Source organism: Anolis carolinensis, chromosome 1 (assembly GCF_035594765.1).
Source record: "Anolis carolinensis isolate JA03-04 chromosome 1, rAnoCar3.1.pri, whole genome shotgun sequence".
In the NCBI taxonomy this organism is placed as follows: Eukaryota; Metazoa; Chordata; class Lepidosauria; order Squamata; family Dactyloidae; genus Anolis; species Anolis carolinensis.
The window spans coordinates 235681213-235699494 of NC_085841.1; the positions used below are offsets into that span (position 1 = coordinate 235681213).

The 18282-nt window shown below is 39.6% G+C and overlaps 3 protein-coding genes across 3 annotated transcripts; 1 reads left to right on the forward strand and 2 right to left on the reverse strand.

The window, feature by feature from the left end:
• Positions 1–527: 527 nt before the first annotated feature.
• LOC134292320 (serine protease FAM111A-like) lies at positions 528–3153 on the reverse strand. Its single transcript, XM_062967146.1, has one exon. It carries the CDS (start codon positions 2916–2918, stop codon positions 1698–1700), a length of 1221 nt encoding a protein of 406 aa, XP_062823216.1. The 5' UTR covers positions 2919–3153; the 3' UTR covers positions 528–1697.
• Positions 3154–3395: 242 nt separating this feature from the next.
• LOC134295279 (uncharacterized) lies at positions 3396–13647 on the forward strand. Its single transcript, XM_062967145.1, has 7 exons — positions 3396–4188; positions 4300–4404; positions 4503–6373; positions 8426–8591; positions 8687–8767; positions 8924–8983; positions 9081–13647. Exons 4-7 carry the CDS (start codon positions 8450–8452, stop codon positions 13475–13477), a joined length of 4680 nt encoding a protein of 1559 aa, XP_062823215.1. The 5' UTR covers positions 3396–4188; positions 4300–4404; positions 4503–6373; positions 8426–8449; the 3' UTR covers positions 13478–13647.
• A 2247-nt stretch (positions 13648–15894) lies between these two features.
• On the reverse strand, positions 15895–17205 carry LOC134294150 (uncharacterized protein F54H12.2-like). The gene has a single exon (XM_062964208.1). It carries the CDS (start codon positions 17203–17205, stop codon positions 15895–15897), a length of 1311 nt encoding a protein of 436 aa, XP_062820278.1.
• Positions 17206–18282: the final 1077 nt, after the last annotated feature.

An 18282-nucleotide genomic window follows, 5' to 3' on the forward strand; every position in this document is an offset into this window, starting at 1 on the left:
CTTATGGCAACCCCATGATTTTCACAGGATTTTGTTAGATAGTTCCTTCTTCTGAAAAAGAGCCCAACAGCACCTGGTATTAATTGGTGGCCTCTCATGCAAGTACTAACCATGGCTGACTCTGCTTAACTTATAAGATCAGATGGGATCTGGTGCCTTTGGTCCCAGAGCCAATATACCTGATGGGTAGGTTGCATGCACAGCTTTAGCTTCAATTTATGCTGGTGCTTTGACTCATCACTTCCAAAAAATAAATCATTTTGTACAGCAATAAATATTCTGCATTAGAGTTGCACTGTTCCTTATATGATGGAGTGTCTTTCTAATATGTCACAGACATATGGCACAGGTTTAAACTGTCTAAACTCTTCATCCATCTGATTTCGGGGACTCAGCGTTGTCATTTCTACACACACACACACACACGAGCCGGGCTGGTACAAAATTTATACCCATTCACAGCCAGTGGTTCAAGATCACTATTTTGAGTAGGACCGGCCCCCACTCATACTCAAGATTGTTGAAGATTTTTGTTTTTGTTTTTTTACAAACGGGAGCTGTATTGATTATTTTTAGGGAGTTTTCCCCTAAATAAATCTTTGAGAACAACAGCAGTTGTAGGCTTCTCAGTGTCTTTGTATCCCAGCCAAAATCCCTAAAATAAACTCATCAAAACTCCAGTATATTTCAATAAACACAGCTATCTGCTTTTACATTTCCCCCTCTGCCATTGCTTTACGTGCCTCAATTCAGCTTCTTCCATCACAACACTGTGATACATAAATGCAACTTACATCTGGATTTATTCTTAGATCTGCTTTTATTGAAAATTATGACAAATGATTTTGTGTTCATTCCCAATATTAAAACATAACTTTTGAATTTAGTTTGAATTATTTTTAAAGTAAAAATATCCCCATTGTTATTATTATATTTATTATATTTATTTATACTCTATTTTATCTCTCCCAAAGGAGACTCAAAGTGGCTTAAAATAAAAGCATTAGCATACAATTTAAAATATAAAATATGCAAACATTAAAACAGAATTAAATATAACAGTATTTTTAAAAACAGTTAAAATCAATTAAAATATATTCAAAGTTAAATTTATTTATTTTATTTTGTACATTTGTTTCCCATCCTTCTCACCAGTTATTAAATGCCAAAAACACAACAGTTATATTAGGAATATATTTATAACCTGTTAGGATTATGATACCAATATGGTTAGATATTGGTGCAGAGTAGCAAAAATGCAGAAGACTAGGGGTTTATGTGAGCAGAGGTGAGAAAAAGCAAAATAGCCAGCCTCCTTTTCCCTTTAAAGAGTCATGCACATAAAATAAGCATCAGAGACATCAAAAGTAAAATAGTAAAAATATGTTTACTCACAATCTTGTATGATGGTGGTCATACAGGTAAAAACATCTTAGTTCCAAAAGAATACAGTTCAGGATACTACATATCTCTTAACAAAGAGTAACATCAGCAGGGCCGGCCGGAGATAATTTAAAATATTAAGCGGGGGTGGAGAAAAGCCCCCCCCCCGTCGGCGCCGCGCAGGGGGTGGGGAAAAGCGCCCCCCCGCAGGGGCGGGGGAAGCCTGACGGTGCGTTGCAGTAGTCTATTCAAGATGTAACAAGAGCGTGGAGAACTGTGGCCAAGTCAGACTTGTTTAGATAAAAGGGATTGAGCTAATCAACTGGTATCATTTCCACATCTGTAGGGTACGCACCAACAGCATTCTTTTCAACATCACAACCCGCCTGTAGAAAAGGTCCAATTTCGGAGTCATACCAAGATTTATTCTTCTTTTCAATTACTGCAAGGATTGACATCATTGAATAACCAAATTCAATTATGCTCTTCTCTTTACACTTTCCTCTATAAAGATATCCTGCAGCATGCATTGCAACTAAGCGGCCATTTCTGTCAAACACAGGTGAACCTGAAGAGCCATGGAAGAAAGAGGTGTCATAGGTGACTGTATTATGATTATCGATGGCTTCTGGGAAACCTCTAGGATTGTATAAATGGATGCATTTTGTACCGTTGGCATCGATTCCACATTCAATGCATTGTGTCTCTTGTTCCTGCTGTACGCGATGTAACAACTCTTCTGGGCGTTCATTCACGTTGATAACAGAACAGCCATCTATCTGCTTTGTTTCTCCATCTGGATGACCAATGATATCAATAAGACCATTGCATGGTAGATCGAAGGTGAATTCCACCAAGCCGTCAGGAGGTGAACTTTTGTTTTCATTTTCTTTTAGTTTCAGGACAGCAAAATCAAGATCCATATCTGATATTTCAAACCATTCTTCAAGCTCAAACCAGTTACCAGGATCAGAATTTGGGTGTGAATCTACATAAGAGAAAGTCACACAGGCTGACTGGCTTATTTTGCGCGCCCAGTCTTTTTCTTCCACACCTTCTCCAACTATGAACTTTACCACATGGTGGCAGGTGAGTATGTACTTGTCACATAAGACAAAACAAGTAGCAGACCCCTTCTTTAAAAATTTGTCCCACATTATATACCCAACTGAATGACTGAGATTAACATGGAGATATGCCAGTTTAACTGGAATTGAATTCTTTTTCTCCTTGCAAAAGGCTTCTTTGTACACTCGAAAAATATCATTCTTATGTTTAGGTTGCTTCCTGACATTTTGAAAGAAGTTATTGATTATTTCGCTCTGTTTCTCTAGATCAGGATATGCGTTTAGGAGATCAGATTTAAAAGAATACAAAGCTTTGAGTTGTGCCGCTTGAGAAACTGGAGGGACCAGTTCATTATTTGGACCTTTAGTAGATCTGGCCCGTTTCTCAGTCTTCACATGAACAGTAAACTTCTTGTTAGATAATGATTTAACTTTGAGGCTGTTTGCTATGGACTTTTTATTCTCCATTAGCACCCAATCTCTTTCTTTTAGAAGAGACGTAAAGCGGCCATCTTTACATAGGGCATCTTTTATGGTTTCCTCTTTTGGGGCAAAGACATATATCGCAATGTTCTTTAAGAAGCTGTCTGCATCTAATTATTTTATCACTTAGTGGCGCATTGGTTTCAAATTTATTTGCATTTGGAACAATAAAGAACAAGATACATTCCATTGTCCTAATTTCATCCTGCCTGTATTCTAATTCATCAGTTTTGTTGCGTGTGTAAAATTTCATTTCAAATTGGGAGTCACTAGGCACATATTTCAGAGGCATCCCCAAATTAATGCAACCCTCAATCCCTTTCTTCCCTAACAAGTACATCTTCTTGCCCTTCTTTTTGTCCATATGTGCATTAACATCTTTAGAAGCCTTGAGGGCACTGAGCAGGCTACCGTGGATCGTGCCTTTCACCACATGCTCCTTTCCACTATCACCCAAATTCACAGTAGTAGTAATAGGGGCCACCTCTCGTCAAACTCATTTTTGACAGGTGCCACGCCCCCTTGAAGCAGGAAGTCCTGCCCCTTGAAGCAGGAAGTGCCACCTCCTAAAAGAGGAACTCCCTCCTCCTAAAAACAGGAAATGCAATCCCGGGAGACCCTTCCCCCTGAGGTGAAGCCCTCCCACAGCCCACAGCCCACCCCCCCCCCCCACCCCTACCATAAGCCGCCCATGTGATGGGTATGTCTATGGTGCATGTTCCCTACTCCTACTGCAGGAGCTTACCACGTGGTGGGGCAAGCACAGACATGTTTCAATGAGGCATTCATGGTGATGCGTATGGGCTGAAAGGCCCCTTGCCTAGACTGACCCCTCTGCTTGAGGAAATGGGGCAGCCAGGACCGTGTGCTAGGTCTTAGTGGTGAGCTCTGTGCTCTGTGTCCAACAGCCAATGGATTTAGGCCCATAAGGTCATCATGTGATACTGGGAGGGCCCATTAGGGCGGAGCTTTTAGGAATAAATACTCCATGTGAGTTTTAGTGCATCCCTTGACTGCTTTCAGAGGAATGGAAAATATGGAATTATCAGATGCCAGTGTTTCTTCCTCAGAGCTACCTGATTCAACAGTTGATGAATCCCAAAGCAGGAAACGCTTCATAAGTTCAAGTTCTGATGAGGATGATGACTGTGATTTAGCTAAAAGAAAATGTGAGGAAGACCGGGTGGTTTCCGAATCAGCTAACAGGCTTTTGGAAACACTTTCATCAGAACCAGCAATACCATCCTCTGAGCAGGTAAAAAACATAAAACTATTATTCTGATCCCTCTTAGGGTTGAAAGGGTCTATTTCAAGGAGCAAAATTGTGAACTGAAAGCACTTACACTTATCTTTTAAATCATTTTAGGGGGTTACAGAAAATTCATCAGGGGCAGCTAAAGAAGAAGAAGTGAAGTCACCATCTATCGCTGCTATTTGGAAGCTATGCTGCGTAGCATCAAGCCAGCTACAAGTAAGTATGAGTTTTGAAGAGATGTGTTTTATGTATGGGTGGGGTGGTAGTCACTGAATGTGCGTGTTTTAAAATCTGATTAATTTTATTATTTATAGGAGACCCCTGAAATGAGTGCTATTCAACGCCCAGGCCATGTGATTATGTCAAGCATTCTTGGATTGGATGTCAAGACTGAAACAGGGAATGTAGAGCAGAAGACAGTCATGTTGGAGACCGCCAAAGCAACCGTTTACGGGATATTAGATCACTGTTTAAACGAAATATTATTTGAGGCGTGTCCGGGTTGTCAGATTTTTGCAGGGAATCAGATGAGTCATGAATGTGTGTTATGGAACAACAAATTCCTAAGCAAAAAATTGAAGGATATTTGTGGAAATTTATGCTTCATAAATACCCTTCATATTTTACTTTTGATAGGTTACTGTCAAAACTCTCTGTATATGACCTCTGAAATATTGGACTACATTATGAATTTGGTAACATATATTGGCCAAACTGATAAGGCTATTAAAGTTCTAAATGCTGGATTGAAGAGTTGCAACCAGGAGATTCTGCAGCAAGTCAAAACTGTGCTAAAAAACCGTCCATACAAACATTATGTCAAATTTTGGCCTATTATAACTAATTTTAAGAAAGAGTAAAACTTGCAGCTATTGATGACTGTTTTTAAAAATTCAAAAAAGTGTGTTACATTGAAATAAAATATATGGTACTTTCAATAATGGGATAAAATAAAATGGATTTAAAAACAACATAATGCTCAATGTGTTTTTTATTTGAGGGCTTCCCTTTAGAAGTACATTTAATGAACACTCATAAGTTTTCTAATGTATATATATATATCTAACTAAATAGAAAAGTGAAAATGCGTGCCTGTTTATTGATCCTTCTGACAAAACAGGAAATGCATATTTCAGTGGTCATGCCATGGACAGATGCTGATGACTTCTGAAAAACAGAGATAATAACCATCTCTGTGCCTGGATCTTTAAGTGTTACATTCCTTTAGAAATACGACCTTATAACCCAACATGCCCCATTTACCAGAAGATTATTTTAAAATGGGTAAAATAAAATGGATTTAAAAACAACATAATGCTCATTGTGTTTTTTATTTGAGGGGCTTACCTTTAGAAGTACATTTAATGAACACTCATAAGATTTCTAATGATATATATATATCTAACTAAATAGAAAAGTGAAAATATGTGCCTGTTTATTGATCCTTCTGACAATCAGGATATGCATATTTTCAGTGGCGTGGGGCCGGATGCTTAAGACTTCTGAAAAACAGAGATAATAAGCATCTCTGTGCCTGGATCTTTAACTGAATACACAAGGCGAAGTGTGGGCCCCTTTCTTTAACCATGTATTAATATATATATATTAAAATGCATCATTGGAAACATGGTTTATTTTTACAACCAAAAATAAAATAAATAATAAAATAAGGGTCCAACAGAACAACCCAATGTCTATAGGGAAGGGAGAGTGTTACAGTCCTTTAGAAAATACAAGTCCTTATAGCCCATCATGCCCCATTTAGCAGATTATTTTAAAATGGGGTAAAATAAAAATGGATTTTAAAAAAAACATAATGCACAATGTGCTTTTATTTGAGGGTTTCCCTTTTGGAAATACATTTCAACTACTCTTTAAGGCGTATATTGCTAATTTTCTTCAATATACCTTTCCCCAACCCCTTCCCTCAAAATAAAAAAAAGTATGATACCCATTTATTTAATAGAGATTTATATAAATGTTTCTGTACAACATGTATGCCTAACTGCAAATATGACCACACCTCAAAAGGAGGGTGTTTGTCTCATCAGCCAATGGGAATTCTCAGTTTAAAAGCGGATGGAAAGGCGGCCCCAACCAGAAAAGAGGACCCCCTTACGCTTTAAAAACCCTGGGACATCCTGGGTTCAATCCTCTGGCCCATGCAACATTTCTGGCTGAATTGGTAAGTCCAAACCTTTCTCCCAACCTCCTCTCTCTCTCTCTCTCTCTCTCTCTCTCTCTCTCTCTCTATATATATATATATATATATATATATATATAGTTTAAGATTTTAAAATAATTTAACATGTGGGTCAACCTCTTATGGGATGTTTTTTTTAAAAAGTCTCTATGGCTGAATCCTGTCCTTTAAAAGGCTATGATGGGTGACCCTTGGTGGTAAAACTGTACCTATTTCACTTAACATTAAATTAAAATGTTATTTATTTGTTATTAAATTGTTATTATTAAATTGTTATTAATAGAGTTTTATATATTTTACATATAAAATATATATAGCTAATTTCCATAGCTATATATATTTCCATAGCCGTGTCTTGTTTGGTTAGGTGGGAGAAAGGCCCATTCAAAAAAAGTCAAGGAACATGAAAGGCCCCTGCAGATTATCTGTATATGCTTATCTACTGTATTGACCTAATTACTGTAACAAAAGAATGCTCCTCTGGAAATAGGTAATACACATTCAAACCATCCTAGGCAAATGGGTACTTATGAAAATCAGGGCTAATGAATTACTTGTGCCTGGTACTCTAACCTAATACACAATCCTATACCTCTAGGCTGGCTTCATTTGAGGTCAGACACCCAATTGTCATTTAATAGATTTTTATATATAATTTAACCTCTGAGGATGCCTGCCATAGATGTCCCCATTGGGGAGATGGTGGCGGGGTATAAATAAAGTATTATTATTATTATTATTATTATTATTATTATTATTATGTGGGCGAAACGTCAGGAGAGAATACTTTTGGAACATGGCCATTCAGCCCGAAAGACATACAACAACCCTATAATTTAATCTGTTTCATTGGAAGCTACGGCTTATTTTTACAACAGAAAATAGGGTACATTATTTTGTTTGTTTGCTTTATATAAATAATAACAAAAAGGATGTAGATTTTTATTTTATTTATTTATACAGGGAATATCAACCACTTTAGATTATAAACATATAACATAAATTCAACAATCGACAATTTTGTTTTACCATCCATTAGAGCATTCATGTATTTCACCCCATGTTCCTAGAAAAAATGAGAAATAAGATTCTGTTATGCTAGTTTTAATTAATTAATCTAATTACTATATTTATATATTGGCCTTCTTACCAGAAAAGTGGGGGGGGGGGGGGGCAATTTGGCTCACAAATTATACGTACATACAATATATTATATTATTACCATAGTACAATATTAACATCATATATTACCATATTGTACTATGACACTATACGGTAATATTATTTATATATGTGTGTGTGTGTGTATGTGTATAATATTACCGGTATTATATTGTAATATTAATATTAGTATTATATTGTACCACATCATAATATTATTACCAATATTATATGTACATACAATAAATTATATGTACATACAATACTGTATATTATATATAATATTATTATCAATATTATATGTATACACAATAATGTATATTAAATGGAATATTATAAAGTTTTAAGAGTTTATTTTACTTACCAAGCCTCCATGACGGCAAAGCCATTTAGATTCATGATCTAGCAAGAATGCTGCGATGCATTCAGCTACATTATCGACATGAACTTCTGTGTAGGGCATTTTTCTGACTAAAATGCATCCAAATAATATTATAGAAAAAATTCTGCCCCAGTTAATCTTGCCATCGGAAAATGTTTGCTGCATCACATGTTGAAGGATTTCACAGCTCTGTGTGGGAGTGTCCAATTGCAGAGGTGATATTATAGGAAAGATCCTGGCATCCAACTCATTCATTTTTTGTAAAGAGATACATATCTCAGTATCTAATGATGTTTTGGGGGCTTTTCCAGCTGCCAAATTCAGGTAAGATTGAATAATCCTGAACGTTTGTTTTTCAATTTCTGGTAATCTGTCAGGGTGGGTCCAATCCATGGTGTCTGGCGCGGTTTGGGTCTTGTATGGAAATGTGTCTCAGCAATGATTGCACAACCTGTTTAATGCTTGCCTCTTAACCCTCTCCACCTTCTTAGATTCAACAACTCAAACCATCAGAAATGAGCAACATCAACCAACATTTCTATCCTAACGTTCATATCCAGTACCCAGCCATCATAGAAAATATGCCGTTACCAGATGAAATTACTTATGAGGATGTGCAAATTTCTCAGCTGGAAGTGGATGATGCTCAAATGATGGGTTTGTCCTTATACTCCAAAGGTTATTTAATAATAAAATGAACGCCCACCCAGTGTGTGTGTGTCTTTTCTGAAATGATTGTCTGTTTTCCACAGAACAAGCACTTCGTCATGAGGATGCTGATTTCAAGACTGTGGAGAAACCAAAGGCTATTCCACCAACTTCCAAGCATGCAGGTAATGATGAATGGTAGTAAAACACAGAACATAAATACTACAACAAAAATTAACAAAGTCGCAATCACACAAAATAACAATCTTACAGAAATCAACAGAACACCACTCTGTAAATATGAGAAACAGCTACTCAGGTGTATGTATTTGCATTTCCAGATAAGGAGACCAACATGCCCACTCCAAAGACTACCAATCTATCAACTTCAAAAACTCGAGGTAATTGTATGCCCCACAGAACATCTCTCTGTAAATATGAGAAATAGCCACACGTGATTGTGTTTAGGTATTTTATTATATTTATTATATCTTTTAGGAACCCGCTTGAAGCGAGCCAGGCCAGAAACTCAGGAATCAGCTAGACCTCAAAAGAAGAAGAAAGGCAACAATGACATTGTGCTGAATTCGGAAGATGATCATGACTGTGAAATTATGAGCACTGCGGGGGAATGCTTTGCTGAAATTCGTAGATTGAACGATGAAGCGGACGACAATTATAAACAGTCTATTGCTTTAAAAATGAGATTGGATCAAATCGTCGGTCATGAAATTCCAAAACTTCTCAAAGCAATTAAAGCATGTAAAAATTATAACCCTCTTACAAACTCAACTCACTATCAGATAGGTAGAGGGTTGCACAAGCGGGGTAGAAGAAAGCAAAAGAAGCTCACACCTAGAGAACTGTACTGGAAAAGGAGACGTAGATTGATAACAAAGGCGAGAAAAACTCTTGCCAGGTCCAGAAGTAAACAAAAACATAAAAGCAATAGAGACTCAATGAGGTCAGACCCGGCTTCTTCTTCCAGTACAGACACCCAGAGGGATGGACATTCTCCTGAACCTCAACAGGTAGAATCCCCATCTAACGAGGTTGAGTACCGACCTCAACAGGAAGACACCTCTGGTGAGGAGGATGATGGGTCACCCCCTGTGCTTGCAGAATGCGTGCACAGGTGGCAATTTACCTTTCCTAGTTATAACACATTGCGGATCGGGGAGGTATACCGTTTCAGAAATTTAGAAACCGTGAGGTCATATGCACAGGTTATAAATGCATTATACACAGCGATCCAGGGCATCTTAGACAATCTGAACCAGAGAATTGATCCCGAAGATTTTGTTCAGGTGAGATTAGAAGCCTCAGGGTTACGAAATCCACTCTTCTCTTTTAAAAGAAGTAGGGATCTCTTTAATGCTGAGGAGTTTCTAGTCCAGCTGAGTCGTCTATTACAGAGCAATATGGAAATCTGCGCTCATGGTGATTTTGAGCTCGTGGTCACTATAACAAAACCGCCACAAGGTGGAGCACGTCGAAAACTGAGTTCCATTCCAGCCAGTGAAATAATTGCTAGGAAGAGACAGTATCTGATAGACCTGAATTATGCAGGTGGCAATATGTGTTTTGCTGGAGCTTTATTTGGTGTTATGAGTTTACATAAACCCACAGATTCAGAAATGTTGACAGCTGCTCAAAAACTGCATATGGAACTCGGATGGTCTGATCAAAAAAAGGTAACCCTTAATGATATTTCTACTGTTGAACAACATTTAAGAGTCAATATCGATGTTGCTTATTACTCAAAAAAGTCAGAGTGGGCTCTGTTTAAAACACAGGGCCCCATTTATCCTCAAGCCTATACTCTACTCTTACATGATGAGCATTTCTATGGGGTTCTGAATGTAAAAGCGCTATTTGGCATCCGAAACTACTGTCAATTTTGTCGCAAACTCTATAATCATGACCATCATTCATGTCTATTTTATTGCAGAATGTGTTTGAGAAAGGGGTGTGATAATGTGATAGGGAAACAGGTTCGATGCCCCCGATGTAAGTTTCATTGTAGGTCTGAGGCTTGCTTAAAATTACACCAACAGCTGGGTTTAGAGAAGAAAGTCAAATGTCTAGCGAGAATGTATTGTACAAAGTGTCGATATTATCAGGAGCTGGATCACGATGATGAAAAGTGTAAAGGGAGACAGTGTACGGTCTGCTGGGGTTACATTGTTGAAGATGAGGGTCATTTGTGTTACATGCAACCGCTTAAACAGCCAAAGCTTTCTGTGAAATATTTATTTTACGATTTTGAATGTCACCAGAGTACGGGGGCTCACGTGCCGAATTTTTGCTTTGTAAAAGCTTATTCTGGGGAGACTGTGGAGTGTTTTAAACCAGATTTTGTGGAGGAGAATAGTGGGTCTGAAGACAGTGATGGTGAAATTGAGGTGGAAGGGGAAAGGGAGCCATGGAAGTTTGCAGGCAAAACCTGGGAATTTAAGGGCGAAAACTGTATTGAACAATTTATTAAAACGTTTACAAAAGATGGAGCCTTTAAAGATGCAACATTCATAGCTCACAATTCAAAGGGATATGACTGTTATTTTATACTCCGACAGTTGGTGAAAGAAAAACTGGATGTTGAAATTATAGCACAGGGTGGGAAGTTGATCTGTGTTACTGTGGTAGGACTCTCCATAAAATTCATTGACTCACTCAGTCACCTACCCATGGCACTCTCTAAATTACCAAAGGCTTTGGGATTTGAGGATGCCAAGGGGTATTTTCCACATTATTTTAACAAGCCTGAGAATTGGGATTATGTAGGGCCAATGCCACAGCCCGAATGCTATGGCGTAGAATACATGATGCCTGCTGAAAAGGCAGCCTTTACAGCCTGGTATGCAGAGAACCAGTCAAAAACCTTTGATATGCAGAAAGAGCTTGCATTCTATTGTCAGAAGGATGTTGAGATTTTGGAGCAGGCCTGTACCAAGTACAGACATGAAATAGTGCAGCTCACAATGGGTATAAGAGAAGTCATGGTAGGCAAGAAAAAAGACAAAGTCAAGAGGTACAGGGTCGCTATTGATCCTTTTCAATACCCTACCATTGCAGGTGTGGCTCTCGCCATGTATAGGTTCAAATTTCTTAGGGTAAATACTATAGCGATTCCAAGTTGTAATGATTACCATAATCAGTACAAGCGATTCTCATCCGCCTCTATACAGTGGCTCTCTTTTGTCAGTCATAAGGAAAAAGTTGAAATACGTCACGCATTGAATGGTGGGGAGGTTAAAGTTGGAAATTATTTTCTGGATGGTTTTGCAGTTGTGGATGATAAGAAAGTTGCCTATGAGTATTTCGGTTGTTTTTTTCATGGTTGTTTGATTTGTTATTCTCCAGAGGAGGACAACCCCGTGGTGGGGAAATCTTACGAGTTTCTTTTTAACGCGACACAGAAAAGGACCGCGGAGCTCCAAAGCCTAGGGTTTGAAGTGCGTTCCATTTGGGAGCACGAGTGGAGAAATATGGTAAAAACAGATTTGGAAGTCCAGGCTTATCTTGCAAAAGCCAGTTTTCCTGAACCCCTAAAACCTCGCGATGCGCTTTTTGGGGGTCGTACAAATGCAATATGCCTCTATTATAAACCTAAAGATGGGGAATCTGTGAAATATTATGACTTTACTAGTCTGTACCCCTATGTAAACAAAACAAAAGAGTACCCCTTGGGGCATCCTGAAATCATTTACAAGGATTTCAAGCCCCTTTCAAATTATTTTGGACTAGTTAAGGCCAAGGTTTTTCCCCCTAGAAATCTCTATTTTCCAGTTTTGCCTTCCAGAATCTCTGGAAAACTCATGTTCGTACTGTGCTCAACCTGTGCAGAAGCACGACATCTGGACCCTTGTGACCACACAGATGAGGAAAGAGCGTTAATTGGAACATGGTGTACAATCGAGTTGAATGTAGCTATAGAGAAGGGCTACAAAGTTGTTGAAATTTATGAGGTGTGGCATTTTGAGCATCGTTCTGCAGATCTGTTTTCAGGGTATATAAAGATGCATCTTCGTCAAAAGCAGGAGGCTTCAGGTTACCCACAGTGGTGTGTGAGTAAACAAGATAAATCTAAATATATAAGGGATTATCATGCACGGGAGGGGGTGCGTTTACGCAGAAACAAGATTGCAGTGAATCCTGCAAAACGTCAAATTGCCAAACTGTTTTTAAACTCATTGTGGGGCAAGTTTGGACAGAGAACAAATTTACCTGTCACACAAGTACTGAGAGATCCTGAGGATTTCTTTCAGATTCTATTTTCTGATGCTTATAAGGTGTCCATGTCTGAATGTCTGGATGATGAGGCTGTCTGTCTCTCATGGAAATATTCAGAGGACCGTGTGACAACCGCTGGGCGTAAAAATGAATTCATAGCATGTTTTACCACTGCTTATGCTAGACTTGAACTCTACAAGTTGCTAGATAAATTAGGTAGACGTGTTTTGTATCACGACACGGACAGTGTCATTTTTGTGAGTCGGGAAGGGGAATGGGAACCGCCTCTAGGAGATTATTTAGGGGATCTTACTGACGAAATTTCATCAGGCCGGTCTATCACAGAATTTGTCAGTGTAGGTCCAAAATCCTATGGATATAAATTGACTGATGGCACAGCTTGTTTGAAAGTTAAGGGAATCACCCTGAATAGTGCTAACTGTGAGAAAATTAATTTCAGCAGTCTAAAAGACTTGGCATTCGCTTACGTCTCGGACAAGAAAGGCTGCCAGCCTCGTGAAATTGTGATACATCAGCCGGGTATTGTTCGAAATAAGCGTCAGTGGACGCTTCATACGAAAACCCTCAAAAAAACACAGAAGGTTGTTTTTGATAAAAGAGTAATTAAAGACGGATTTACAACGCTCCCTTATGGATACTGATTTGCAGACCCGATGGCAGCATCCCTTCTCTGCTATTCTAGCAGGTCCGAGCGGCTGTGGTAAAACCTTTTTTATAAAAAATATGCTGGATAATGCCGATCATGTGTTCTCTGTACTACCTCAAAATATTGTGTGGTTTTACAGTTGCTGGCAACCCCTGTACAATGAACTCCAATGTAAATACCCCTTTATCCAGTTTGTGCAGGGTTTACCTGAAAAATTTGATGATGATGAATTGTTACCACCCAATAAAGTCAATTTTATAGTAATCGATGATTTGATGCAGCCTGCTTGCGATAACCGTGGTTTGGAGATGTGTTTCACCCAGTATGTCCATCACCGGAATATAAGTGTTTTCCTCATCACACAAAATATTTTTTGCAAAGGAAAAAGCAACAGAACCATCAGTCTTAATGCAAAATATATGGTACTGTTTAAAAACCCCCGGGATAAACTACAAATTGCTACTTTGGCACGACAGATGTATCCAGGAAATGTGAGTTTTTTCATGGAATCCTACGCAGACGCAACAAGCAAACCTCACGGTTATTTAATGATAGATTTGAATGGTACTACACCCGAAACATACAGATTAAGAACTGGAATCTTCCCACCAGATTGGCCTGTGGTATATTTGATGAAGAAAAAATCCCGGAGTTACAAAAGGCAACTGTTTTAAAACGGCGTAGGACCTGCGGCTGCCTGCTCCTCCTGGATAATATGTCCAATCGTGTAAAGAGAAACCTGGAACTTTTAAAACTACTTATTAAGGTACCTCCACGCCAGAGAAAAGCCATTTTGTGCACGGGCTCCAATGATTTAATTGCTACTATCTCAGAAATAGCACTCAATACTTTAAAGGGAAACATCCCCTTGGCCCCGCACCAGCTACGGGCGTTGAGAAAAAGGCGCCGCCTTATTAGAATTCTGGGAAACAGCAAAGTGTCTCTTCGAAAAAAGAAGTGCCTTGTGAAACAGTCTGGAGGGTTTTTGGGACCTCTGCTAAGTTTTGCCGTTCCTCTGTTAACCAGTTTTCTAACCAAACAGTGATGGAATATGCTGAAAAAATGTATCTGGTTCCCAGCCGTCAACTGGATCAATTAAGAGGCGCACCTCCCAAGGATGAAAACATCCGAACTACAGCCATCTCATCCCTAGATAGAGAAATGCAAGAGATTCTACGAAGGTCTGATTTATCCGAACATGAAAAAGCACGACTCTACGATACCTTACTTCAAAAATATTTAACTCATGTAAAACAGAGGGATGCTGAGAAGCAAAGTTTAAATCTGTTTCTATCTGAACCACCTGCTGAAGAAACACCACAGCCCCCTTCTGACACCGTGTTTCGTGAAGTGGTGGACGGCCTGCCTGCTAGATACAAGAATCATGCGAGATTGATGCTCAGCAAAATAAGCCAAAACAAGAATATTTCTACATGGGATGATAAAGGATCCTTTGTGTATAAAGGAGCGGTGATTCCCGGATCTAACATCTTGGACCTGGTCAAAGCTGCGATCCAAACTCACGCCTTACCTGTCACACGTCTCCCTAAAGGGTGGGATGCCTTTATGAGGGCCTTGGCCGAAATAAACACCCCGACATCTGTGGTTGGTAATACGTCCAATAGAGAACTTCTGGACTATCTAAAGAACCCTAAGGGTTCACCCCCAACTCAAACTCCGTCTCTGTCACGCAGATCTTCTAAAAAGCAACGCCAGGCCAGCACCCCTGCATGGCTCAGCTTATAATACATTTTATTTTCAATGAATAAAATACTTATATTCTTAAAACCTATTTTGTTGTTTGTGAATGTTCTTTTAAAAACGACAGACACGTATCATATTCCAAAAGCAGCTCTAGGAGGAGCTTTTTATTAAACACGATTATGAAATGCACTACAGGACATACATTGTTGTATCGTTTGGAACATATCCGAGGCACGTGGTCTTGTGTTCATTTTCTTTACAAATTGAAGAACCATTTTGTCATTTTTATCCAAATCGTCGGAATATAATGCGTGAATATTTTTAAAGTCCAGTCCCTTGCAGCGTTGATGAAGGAAAAATATGCAGTGATGTCCGCAAACAACAGAGTCTGAGGCCTGTACAGGCCTGCATTGATACACAGTTTTGTCGGCGTTTCTTTTTAAAAAGTTCACGATGGTTTTGGGAAACAAGGCATAGTCAGGAGGGTGTCCATATGAGTCAAAAAATTCTGCAGTTCTTTCATTCGGCAGGTAAACAGCTAACCAGTGTTCCCCGGGGAGGTTATGGGGATGAGTGTTGATAATCAACGCGAGCGGCCTTTGCTGCAGATGCTTTCTCGGAAGCATGTCACATGGTAACACCCCATAGAAACTCTTTTGAGTATAGGGATTTGAGCTTAGTAGATGAGTTAACTGAAGGCTATCCATCTCACATATAATCAAACAAGACATTTCTCCTGTGATTTATTTCTATCACGTTGTCAAAAACACCGTAAACCAGCATATTGACGGTTGTTGGTAGAGGCTTGGCGAAACGCAGCTCTGCCCTCAGGTTTCCAGTTTTAATCAGGGAGTAGTGGTCGGCACATTCTTGATCTGGAGTCAAGTCAAACGCAAAGAGCGTGTAGCCTTTTGCATACTCCTCACGGTTAATTAAAAGTGCGCTGTCTTTCATGTGTTTGCCAGCAGTCTGAACCAAACTCATATATTCTCTCACACAATTATCCTCTTCAAAATTGGGCTGAAATGGTTTCATGGGATACTGTTCTCCATCCAAGTAGAGAGCTGCAAAATTGATGTCATAATGCTTAAAGTTGAAAGGGTTTTTATTGTATGCACCACTGAAAGAATCGTTATCGACCAACCCTATCACCACCTGTTTAGGAAGTTGACCCAAAAACAGGTTCTCTTGATTGGAGACACGGCTCCCTACCGGTATGCTGAATACTTTCATGCTTACACGGTCCACTGGGTATTTGGCATTAGATGTCAAGAGGGCTTCAGCATGTCCAAGGCGGACACCGGGTGTCAATTTCACTTTTTTGACAAAGAGGGAGGCTGATAAAATATGTAATTTGTAACGCTTGTTTGCATCATTGCTCATTAAGCAGAAGGCATTTTTATTGCGGGTAAGTTTAATTTTCACATCGACACCGTTCAGCAGCAGTTTTTCTTGAAAAAACAGGTCAGCATGGAGATGTCCCATCAAGTCTATTTTTCTACTACCGGCTCCCAGGGTTGCTCTTTTGATAAAACCATCATTTTCTCCATCCAGCTCGGTAGACTCATGCTCCCCAGCATCATCTTTATAAAAAAGCCCCGCTGTAAATTGCGTGGCTAGTGTGTCTTCGCAATAGTTCAGCACGGATTCAATGTATGCTCTGTAAGGATAGCAGTTGTTACTTTGACTGATGAGACGGTCCCCTAAAGTCACATCTAACTGACTGAAAATGGAGGCTATCGGGTAATTCACGAGGCCTACCGCAGCATCGTTGGGGAGGTTTGTTCCGTCTTCATTCACCACTTTGCACGTCAAATATAGAAGTGTGTTGTTGAGATCCATGTAGTCTTCACCATTTCCAGCAATAAAAAAATCCAAGGGTGCGGCTTCTGTAAGAGCCGTTAGTGGGGGTACTTCGATATAAAGGCTTCTCTCGATACTAGTTTGTGTAGGCCCAATGTGAAACAAATCTAGTTCAGATTTAGTGCACTCTTCAGAACATCCGTGAATAAAAGCCATGATGCTGTTTTAGAATATATCGCTCATAGACTGTATCCTCTGCCTCTTTCTCGCTCCACGACGCTTCTGTGGTTTCTTTCTACGCTGCGCTTTCCTTTTAACAGGGCGGGGCGGGCCTTTCAACCTCACTTGTGATGCTTTTCTTTTTAAGCCTCTTCTCCTTCTAATATACATCAGCCCTGATCCCTCTTGTGGGTTTTCATGGGTTGTTCTGTTTAGAACTGCCTGTGTAAAATGACCGACCATGTCTTTGGCTATATTACGCGCAGCTGTTTTTGCGTGGGGTTTAATGATGTCCAGGCCTCTTCTCAAAAGCGGTACAGCTTTTCGGAAAAGGCTCCTGAAAATCCCACCCAGTCCTGAGCCGTACATTTGGGGGATACCATGATAACCCGGAAGTCCATTTCCAGCTTGTGCTCTGTAATAGTTTTTATAAAGACCGGGATCCCCATAGGATTTCAGGATGACCATTTTCTTTTTTAAAGATCCAATGTCCTCCTGGGACGGAAGTGTAGCTTCACAATCACCTTTCCAAAGCGAAATGGTATCTTTTTGTTCTGGTCTGACTTTATCTCAACAGTGAGAGTGTCGATGTGGTGTTTGCTCACCGGAATGTAGTGAGGTTTATCGTAACAAATGTTGACACACTCGTTATTCTTTCCCTTCACAGGTACGCAGCGCAGCAGAGGCACGTAGAAATCACCAACGAGCTGGTGCTCCACTATATTAGTGTAAACATATAATGTGTTGAAACCTCCTGTGATGTCTGCTGAGAAAGCTGACGCTCTGAGAGGAATGTTGGGAGACAGTCCTAATATACGCTGTAATTCCACGTCAGCTTCGATTGTACACTGATTCTCGGGTTTAATTAGGACCTTTCTGGTTGCGGGGTCATACTTAAGAATCGCATCGGGCGGTCTCTTGCGTGATGATATGCGCTCGTTCATGTATTCCAACAGCTCGGGGATGCTGGAATAATATCCATTCTGCAGCTGGAAGGACCACTTCTTTTCCCCCTGTGCAATTTCAAAGCGTGGGTCGGTGGTCACGTTATTCCAGGTGTGGGGGTACTGTATC

Bases quoted from the DNA above. Each gene is read 5' to 3' on its own strand.
- LOC134294150 (XM_062964208.1), bottom strand. From the start codon at position 17,205: ATGGCTTTTATTCACGGATGTTCTGAAGAGTGCACTAAATCTGAACTA.
- LOC134295279 (XM_062967145.1), top strand. From the start codon at position 8,450: ATGAGCAACATCAACCAACATTTCTATCCTAACGTTCATATCCAGTAC. The intron at 8,592-8,686 runs GTTTGTCCTTAT...TGTTTTCCACAG, and splicing joins GGATGATGCTCAAATGATGG to AACAAGCACTTCGTCATGAG. The intron at 8,768-8,923 runs GTAATGATGAAT...TTGCATTTCCAG, and splicing joins ACCAACTTCCAAGCATGCAG to ATAAGGAGACCAACATGCCC.
- LOC134292320 (XM_062967146.1), bottom strand. From the start codon at position 2,918: ATGGAGAATAAAAAGTCCATAGCAAACAGCCTCAAAGTTAAATCATTA.